Source organism: Astatotilapia calliptera, chromosome 10 (genome assembly GCF_900246225.1).
Source record: "Astatotilapia calliptera chromosome 10, fAstCal1.2, whole genome shotgun sequence".
NCBI classification, from domain to species: Eukaryota; Metazoa; Chordata; class Actinopteri; order Cichliformes; family Cichlidae; genus Astatotilapia; species Astatotilapia calliptera.
The window spans coordinates 25,231,437-25,241,626 of NC_039311.1; the positions used below are offsets into that span (position 1 = coordinate 25,231,437).

The 10,190-nt window shown below is 40.3% G+C and overlaps 1 protein-coding gene across 1 annotated transcript; it reads right to left on the reverse strand.

Moving 5' to 3' along the window:
• Position 1: 1 nt before the first annotated feature.
• Positions 2-10,190, reverse strand: zw10 (zw10 kinetochore protein). Its single transcript, XM_026182209.1, has 16 exons — positions 9,963-10,190; positions 8,948-9,082; positions 8,728-8,826; positions 7,897-7,974; positions 6,550-6,709; positions 6,173-6,325; positions 5,697-5,894; positions 5,385-5,521; positions 5,109-5,291; positions 4,573-4,796; positions 4,246-4,317; positions 3,981-4,150; positions 3,593-3,723; positions 2,728-2,859; positions 2,341-2,543; positions 2-600 (listed from the first exon to the last, which is right to left on the reverse strand). Exons 1-16 carry the CDS (start codon positions 10,065-10,067, stop codon positions 480-482), a joined length of 2,301 nt encoding a protein of 766 aa, XP_026037994.1. The 5' UTR covers positions 10,068-10,190; the 3' UTR covers positions 2-479.

The following is a 10,190-nucleotide window of genomic DNA, read 5'->3' on the forward strand; positions in this document are numbered from 1 at the left end:
CTCGAAAAAATTGAGTGTTTCGGTTTATTTGGATAAGTTATATCAGAACACACAGACACACATGGAAAAATTCAGTTTCACTGCTCAAACAAGATAATTTGCAATACTAAGTGCAAGGTCCAGAGCAGGTCTTTCACAACATAATGGTCCTTTAGAGGCGCTTAGGTTCAAACAAATAAACTCCTGAAATCACATCAGTAAGTTTGATTAATGAAGTGCAGCAAAGTTACCCTGAATACAGCATCATGTGTCAATGGAGGGCAAGGTTCTGGTTACACCTCAGGGGGCTGGGGAGTAATAAATCCCCAGTGACAACACCTCAACCATTTATGTGATGAGCTGTTCAGCCTGTATACATGTAAATGTTTATATTTTATGCAAATAACAGAAAATAGAAATGAATAAAGGCAAAGAGTCCTTATTTCCACAGTGGAAAAGTGCTGTAGTATCTTGTTGGGATTTTTTCTCTTTCCAAGAATCTATTTGATTTTGGCCAAAGCTGCAGCTCTCCTCTCCGTATTCTGAAACAAAGCTCGGACCAGATTCTTCACCTCCGAACTCGAGAACTCCAAAGCCAGCGGACCTTTACTGTCAGCCCACCTATGGAGACGAATCAGAGACAAGTCAGACAGCCACACAAAAGAAAAGAGATATAGTAAGATACTTAGATCTTCCAGTCAAAGACTATTAATGGTCCCACAAAGTCATTTTAAGACCAGGGGGGATAAATCCTTTAGAACTGTGGCCCCCTCCAGCTTTAAGAAGCAGCTGAAGACTCATTTATTCAGACTGGTTTAACTAGTTTTAGGCAGTATGATGTTTTATGTATGCTGTTATACATATTATGGCTGTTACGGTTCGGCGTTGGCAGTGTGTTGTTTTTGGCGTGACTGTTATGTGTTTCCTGTCTTACTTTGAAAGTCTGTGTTATCTTAGTGTTTTCAGTTTGCGTTTCCCTGTCTCGTCAGTTCTGAGTTGCCCCAGCTGTGTTTCCCTCTTGTTGTCCATTTTCCTGATTGCTCCCTCTAGGTATTTAAACCCTGTGTTTCAGTGTGTCATGGTCGCGATCTTCCCCCCCGTTGTAAATAGTTTGGCGCCTTGTGTTGTGATGTAAATAAATATCATATTTTGCTTTAAAGAAAATAGTGGTCGATACTTTCGTTTTGGGATGATTTTTGTGGAAGCCCGTATTAGTTTTGTCTCGTGTGTTTTTGCCTTATTTTTATTTTTCCTGCGTTGCACCCCGGTTGCCTAGGCCGGGGTGTAACAATGGCTATGTTCACACTGCAGGCGAAAGCGCATCAAATCCGACTTTTTTGACCCTATGCGACCCATATCCGATCATGGTATGACAGTGTGAACAGCACAAATCCGATATTTTCAAATCCGATCTGGGTCACTTTCGTATGTGGTACTGAATCCGATACATATCCGATGTTTCAGAAAGCGACTGCTGTTTGAACGGTGAAGGCGCATTAAATCCGTCTTTTACGTCACTGACACAAGACAGACGCCAATTATCAGCGCCGGAGAAGCGCCCGATAAGACATCGCAAACGCTTCCTGGCTATCAGGTGAAACTGCTGGGAAGACAACGTTGGAGAAACATGACCATTTTATTTGTACTGCATAATCTGCAGATTCTGACAAAAATCTGCAACTATCCTTTGAAGCACCGCTCCTCTAAAACAGCAATAACGATAATTATTAGGTTATCTACATTATTATGTAAATAACAAAATAGCTTAAAGCAAAAAATTGGGAAACGTAAAGTCTTTATATTAAGGGCCATCAGTCAAACAATACTGTTTGCTCTGGTCTAAACAGAGCGCGTTGTGTGTGACATCTTCTTTTGCGCATGCGGGCCGCTTTGAGCGTTCACACTAGAGCGCGTTTGCTGTCGCATTTTATTTGTAGTGTGAACGAGCAGACAAAAAAATCGGATTTGATCAAAAAATCGGAATTGAGCATTAAGACCTGCAGTGTAAACGTAGCCTATGTTTTTATCTTCTGTGCTTTTTTTTTTTTTTTTAATGCCAGTTTTTAATGCAAAGCACTCTGTGGATTATTTTCCTCCCCCCATGACAGGTACTGGATAAATAAATACATAAATAAATAAATATGCATGCATGTAAAAGCAGACTTATAAAAATTTATCAATGGAGAAATATCACTGTAAATTCCTACATACTAACTTTTCTTTTATAGCTATAAAAATATAACACCGTCACACTTACAAACAAGCCATTAATTTAAAGGCTGAATGGATTAAAAGTAATGACAAGCCACTGTTACACCACACCTTTATGTTATTTTCTGTGTTGTGAAGTTTCTTTCTTACCTGTCAACAATCTCCTGCAGATTGGCCTGCAGCACGATGACGAGCTCCTTGAAGGTGCCCCACTTCTTCACATAGAGGGGCACTTCCTCCTGATATTTCTTATTCTTCTTTTCCTCAGCCAGAGGGATAAAGACCAGCGGGCCTTCATCAATTATAGTTTGGCACAAAGTCTGGAGATGGTTCCCATCCTCAGAGGAAATGTCCTATAGTGACAAATACAATCCTTATTAAAGATTAAATATGTCAACTCCGAGCATGTAACACAGCATCCTAGTATTAGAACCTGAATTTCATATTTCATCAACCAAAGACAACATCTTATTAGGGCTTTATTATGACAAATGTTTATTTGCTTGATTCGTCAACTTTAATTTCAGTAACGCAAACCTCTAGCATCATGACTTTGGCAGTAACTTCTGTGATGGCTGTGTTGAGGAGGTTGCCCATGGCTTTACAATAGATGCTGACCGGAAGGACATCCTGCCAGACTGTACCCAACTGCTTCAACTGATGAATAACCTGCAATCAAACAAAAAGATGAGTGGAGCATGAGTAAAAAGCACTGCACAGCCTAAAGGGTGAAAATGGACTAACATGTATGTAGTGCTTTCCTAGTCTTACTGACCACTCAAAGGACTTTGAATGGATATTTACATTATACTCATTAACTATTTAATAAGGATATCAATTAAGAAAGCATTTCAGCTGCCCCTCGTGTGGCTCTGATGGAATTGATCCCCCCATTTAGACACCCCCATTTACCACAGTCTTTGAAAAGCCTTATTGGAAGGTGTAACTTAACCTCATACGCCTCTTTTCCACTAGCACCTATCTGGCTCAACTCGACTCTTAGTGTTTTCTATCAGTTGGTACTACCTGGCACCGGGTACTTTTTAGTACCACTCGGCCAGGGTTCCAAGCACCCAAGAGTCGAGCCGAATGGCTCTCTTTTTCCTTAAGCCAAAGACCCAGCAGCAGACATTCCTCAGTGTCCTCCATTGTTGTGTTGCATTTGTGTCACATACAAATAATGTCACGGGCCTCCTTGCTCTAATGACCCCAGTTACACTGAGGTTATACTCAATTATAGTTCTTAAACTACAAAACCGAGTTTAGTCGAGTAAGAACAAGTGGAAAAGAGGCCTGATCATGATATACTTCTATTCAAACCTTCTTCTAACAACAGTGCTAACCACCACATCAGCTTGGTGCCCAAACTCTTTTTCTATAATGAGCATTTCTCCCCACTCACCTGCCGTACTGCTTTGCTAGCTGCAGTGTAGTTATCTTCATCATCCAGGTTGCAGAAATTGTGAGCAGTGGAAAGTCGCTCCAGCAGTTCAGCTCTCTGAACATTCAGCTGGGCTAAGAAGCATTGGGCACCTGCAAGAAAAAGAACAAAAAGGGATAAATGTTTTTGGAGAGATAAGTGTGCTCATATTTCAAAGCAAACTGTAGATTGAATGTTGGTCCTTGGTAGGAAACTTTTGCCCCGATTTTGCCATAAAGCCCCTTTCTCTCTTTGGTCCAGCGTGACAGAAACTTGAAATCAAATCTTGAGTATCTGAATCATTAATAATTTGCATCTGGCAACAACAGAGGGCAGTTCATAGTACGACAATTCATGACAGAATGCTTACCCAGTTTCCTGAATCCTGGCACCATGTCAACAAAAGTTGCGACGCCCTCGCTGAGAGGCTGCGGCAGGTGGTTTCTGAAATGGTGACCCAGGGTGAGTAGATGATGGGCCAGGTACATGCAGTTGTTGTGCTGGATGGCAGCTAGGTGAGGAAATTTGAGCAGGTTTTCCCTGAGTAACAGAGAAACAACAGTTACTCATTTACATTTTCGCAATACATGTACTGCTTTTGTCCGTCACATGTTATGTGATGGAAACAGCCTTACTTGTGGTACGTTGGCACAACATCGTAGAACAGCTGGAAAATGTTTCTCACAGTGAAGAAGAGCTGCAAAGCACTGCAAAGAAGAACAGAACAGTTTTCAAATTGAGTGCGTAAAGAATCAACCTTCCCCGTGCAGTGTAAAGTCTATATATAAATAAAAGGATATTTTGACCTATTTTGGACAGAGGTATTGAAATCACTTTGAAACTGCAACAGCTAAGGGACAGTATTAGATTTCTCATTTTAGAAAAGCACAGAAGGATTATTATCAGGACTCAAGCATACATCAACACAAAACACAGTGAGCTCTCTCAGAACTGTAACAGACCTTTGTGTTGAGCTCCCAACAGCTTCACACAGAGTGTCGAGTGCCAGCTCCATCAGCTGCTGCACTGACTCACTGATGCGACAGGCTGGCAGCCTCAGACTCCACGCAGACAGCTGCTTTGAGTTCTCCATTGTCACCTCCTCCTTTAAGCTCTCTGGCTTGACCTTGCTCTCTGAACTTGGAGCTGGCAGCTTGGGGAGGCGAAGTTTTGAGTCTGGTGTGATCTATTACATAAAGTTTGTAAGAAGGAAATAATTTGCAGCAGGGGTAATTACAAGCGTAATCACACATGCATGTAATTTTGTACAACTCCAGTGGAATAGTTATTTAAATACATCTTCACACAACAGTTTTTGTAGCATATTTAGGAGGTGGCCTGATGAAAACCATTTAATGATTTTTACACAAAGATCTTAAAAGGATAAGGAAAACTTCACAATATTAGCTAAAAATACAACATAATTCATTTTTTGACATTCTGTGGAATGTTTTTCACATTATGATAAGAGAACACTCAGACACTCAGCCTCACATACTTTGACTGTGTTATGCATCTTTGAGGTCATGAGTTTACGGGCTGCTACAATGACGTCCTTGCACTTCTTGCTGGCAAAATGACAGTTAACATCTCTGGCATATTTGAGCAGGTCTGTGGAATCACCCTGCAGATACTCCATCTCCTTTAGAGACTTCTCGAACTCCTCTGTTTCCTTTATCACCTTCAACACAAAAAGAGAACAAATACATAGTAAAAATGTAGTTGCGTGTATTATAATATTATTATACTAGACAAAGAGCTGTTAGGTCCATACAGTGTTGTATTTCTCCAGCTGGCTGCTGTTGGTGGGGATGGAGTGCACCAAGCACTCATGTATGATGGTGTGGGACATTTCCTCCCAAATCAGCTCCCCCAAGATAGCGGACAACTTTTTATCACCAATCGACACGTCTGGAAAATAATAAACAAGTGACTTGCCTCTTCAACAAGACTCAGATGCAATATTTCAGGTTAGCATGAATAATTTCTCCTCATATTCAGTCTGTCATTGCTTTCTATGTAATGACCCCAAAAGATGTAAAACCCAGTATGTATTTTACAACCAGTACGTGCAGCCATACTGTACCTAGGAGGTGTGAATGAAGCGTCTTGAGCACCAGCAGCAGCTTGTTGTAGACCTTTGAAGGTGCGCATCGCTCCTCGTCGCTCTCCTCCAAACACTGCAGGGCCAGCGTGGTTCCCTCACCCTGCTGCTCAGTCACTCTCACAGACAGAGACGCGTACATCACCAACGGCTTCAACATGTTCTTCAAAAGCACCTGACCTGAATATCAACAGAAAGCATAAGTGAGCGGGGTTCTGACCTCAGGTACATTGTGCTTCAGAGCTAAATAGATTAACCTGGCTGACTCACTTGAGAAACATCTTTAACAAAGAAAATTATGTTATAAAAATTGCAGCGCTGTACCACAAATATGGTATAGAACAGTCACACATTTATCATAAATATTTTAAATGAAATAAAGTACATACAAGGTATTATACACATTTTAAAAGAACACAAAAGTACTGCTGCTTTATGGCGGTGCTGCTTCTTCTTACTGAAGAGTTTGATCTTGTGCTGAAGGTCTCCCTGGATGGCCAGAGCTTGCAGGACAGAGCTCAGTAGTGTAGGTGGTTTCAGTTCGCCATCCTTACTGCAAGCATTGCTCAGTTTCAGCTCCACCTTCAAGAAAGACATCTCCCCTGCAGGCTCTGGGAACACACACCCAAAAGCTACAGCTCAAGTATACTTTAAGATTATCTTATAAAATCTAACTAATGTGTTCAAGCCTGTTGGGCACAATCGTGGATAACGTTCTCACCTGGAAAAAGGTGAGAGCTAGTTAGCAATAGAGCTTGGCTTGTTTATTTAGCACATGAAATGTGGAAAAGAGCTCACACAAAGAGTGGTACCCTGTTCTTTCAGGATGTCTTACCCTTTGTGGATGGTAACTTCCAGATGACGAGGCGCTTCCATTCATCTCCCAGGTGGTAAATGAGGTTCTCTCTCTGCACTGTCAACTCAGAGCTGAGAGCACTGAGGAGCGGCAGCTCAGAAGTCTTCCAGCGCTTCAGTGATCCCACACTTTTCCTTGCCTTCAATAAAAATATGACCCATGAAGTAGTCTGTTTATGTCCACTCAGCTACCGAGAGAAAGCATCTTACACAGGCAACAGGACAACAACTGTGGAACAGTAACCAGGTCACTTTAGGGAAACAGTTCCCCTCTTCTTCATTTAAAAGAGTCACATGTACGCAGGAGGCATTCCAGCCATCTTTTTCAGTCTATTTAACACAGTTGTCTGGGGTTCTCTTTTTGTATAACTGAACAGCATTGTTAGTGCAGCGTATCTGGTCACAGTAACTGACACACACACAGACCCCAAAGGAACTAAAAAAAATCTTTTAACAATGGCCCATTTTATCATGGTATTTGTGTGATTGTATTTGTTCTGCCTCATCTTTACTGACACAGTCATGCCTTTTGTTTTTCAGCTGTACTTCACTTAGCTTAAAGCCACTGTATAGGCTCACTGAGGTGAATTGCACATTGGATTAGATATGTCACAAAAATGCCATTGAGTGAAAAGGCCAAACATAGCTACCTCTGTTTGAATTAACTACAAACAGCATACAACACTGACTGGCAGTGCTTTGTTCTTTTTTGGAACAGCTTTTATTATAATCACATTTATTTCAGATATATTGTAAGTGAACTTTCTGAGGAAGCAGGCAAATATGATCAAGTCATTACACCAGTTTTCAGTCACCCTCTGCTTTTTTCACCTCCACATTTTGTATCACTAAATATTTTAACTTGTTTGTGAAACATTAAAACAAATTTCTGTTTATCAAAATGAAAGGAAATGAAAGAACTTGTTAAGTAAGGTAACACAGACTTATTACCTTAACAGTAAGTAGAATAAATTAAATAGTACTGGACTGATGGTTAATGATTGCCTTTCTAGTAAGTTGAGCACTCAAAAAGTCTCAGAAGCTCACATTTATCTATGCTTAAGCACTTTCTAACATTCACACGCACATTCAAACTCCAATGGATGTTATTCACAACTCAAGGTTTGGGATCTCGCTCAAGGACACTTTGGCATGCGAACCGGAGGAGTCCGCGACTGAACCTCTAACCTGCTTTACCACCTAACCTGGGGCTCATGTGTGCAGTCACCTTAAAAAGAAATTTCTGAGGCAGATAAATGCTGGTTTAGCGCTGAGTATTGTTTAAAGTAACCTAAGGCTGTGTGGACATGAATGAAGCAGCTCTTACTCTTTCCAGCCGGTTGGCAGCATCCACATACTTCTTCTCCAGTAAAGCCTTGTTGAATTCTTCCATTGCACTGTGAAACTGAGTCACACGGCAGATACATCAGTCACAGAAACATCTATACCGCCTTAAAAACAAACAAACAAACAAACAAACAAACAAAAACCACACACACGCACACAAAAAACAGGATCTTTGCTAATAAAACACTTTGTCAAGTGACAGAGAAGCTGGCCAGTTCACCCTATTTTTCAGGATAATTTACAATCATAACTCATTGTTATTATTTTTATCATTATTGTTGTTGTTATATGAAAATACATTAAAAACAAAAACACTACATAGAAAAACAGAACACACAAATTCTCAAAAAATATAAACACAAAACATACAAGAGAATTAAAAACGAACATACATGCAATTAAAAACCGATAAGAGATGATTAAAGGATCACGAAAAGAACACAAACGAGAGAAGAAGAGACACTATCACATCAAAGCAAATAATTAAAAATGTGTTTTCTGAAGTTTCATGAGGAAAAATTGATTTTGCAAGTCTCAGCTCGTCATGCAGGATTGTTCCATGCCAAGGGGTCCTATTACATTTAAGTGATGCTAAAACTAGTAAGAATATGAACTTCTGCATTTTGAAACAGTTGGTGTGCTTTTCCCTTTATATTTAAAAAAAAACAAAAAAACAAAACAAAACAAGAACAGTAGTAAAGTATCCTAGAGCAATAGAGACCTTTATTATGGGAGCTGTTTGGAGAAAGGACTGGTTGGAAGCATCCATGCAATTATTTGACTTTAATATAAAAACTCAAGAATAGTGTACCTCTTTTAGGTGTCCAAGCATTGTTATGATGACGGTATTTTTCTCCAGCTGTTGCTTCAGCTTTGTATATTCAGCCACGGCTACATGGACGTTCTGCACCTACGTCCACATCAACAAATACTTTAAAAGCATGCTACTAAGTTATACCACAAGAAAAACCTACTTCATGAAACAGAATGAGACCTGGTTCAACTTTCACTTTAAACAATTTCATACATACTTCATTCTCAATGCAGTTTTTTAGAGTGTCCATTTCTTTGGAGACTGCATCAACCTGTAACATCAGCTCCTCTGATGACTGGAGACTGGGCAGGAAATCGTTGTATCGCTTATTTATCATGTCGCACACCTCTTCCTGGAGAAAAGACATAAAGACAAACGAGTCTTTTATTTCATATTAATAATTATGAGACAACCATTTAACTTTTACTCATCTATAACCTGCTGAATAAGCTCAGATAGCACATTTTTGAAGTTTCTTAACGATTACAATTATTTGTGTGTTGTTGAAAATAAGCCTAAGGCTTAGTGTGTAGTGTAACTCCTATCAAAACACACAACAGTTGATATAAATACACTATGGTGGAAATCATGCAAAACCCAAATAAGAGCAGTTAAATTAATTTAATGCGGCAGACAAACGTGGAAGAAGGCTGTCAGAGCTGGCTAAAACTTTAACAGGTGTCCTGAAATCCTGTTAACTACAGCCTATTTATTACTATAAGTAAAGATATTAGACCTAAAAAAAAAAGATCAGCTGGCGATAACTAGTCACCTGGTGTTTGTATCACCTACGATGCCCAGCCAGAAACATTAAGCCTGTTTAACCACGGCACGGCAACTCACATCATTCATTATAAGATCTGCATCAGACCAAAAGTCGTCTCTAAATCTAGAGAAAGCATAACTTATTTCTTAAGCTTACACACCTCCTCCCGTTGTACAGTAATATTTACAAGCCACGTAACCTAGGTGTCAGTACTGAGTCTGTACCACAGATAGCTTAGTCCAAATCTTGCTAAACAAACGAAGTTAACTCGCTTTGAGCTTTACTGACAGTCTGCATGTATTATCAGATTTTCTGGTTAATTTCTACATGCAGCTGAGTGTAACTTCAGGTAGTAAAGTTAAAGCAATGACGGGGACCTAACCGTAAACCCGCTAACAGCTAAGAGTTGGTTCAAACTTTGCGTAGCGCGACGTTAGCTGATGCTATGACGCTAGTCGGTGGTTACCTTTGTGTCCTCCACTTTTCGCGACATCTTGCTTATTTTGCCAGACAGATCCTCCTTCTCCAGTTTGCCAGAGCTGGCTAGAACTTCAGTCACAAACGACGCCATGCTTTTTAGTAACGTTATATTGTCCTAGCAAAACTATGACAGGTCAGCACAACAGCAGCAGCTCAGGACCCGCCGACCGCTCTGATTGGTCCTCACTGTCGTCTAGTGATGGGTCGTTCGCGA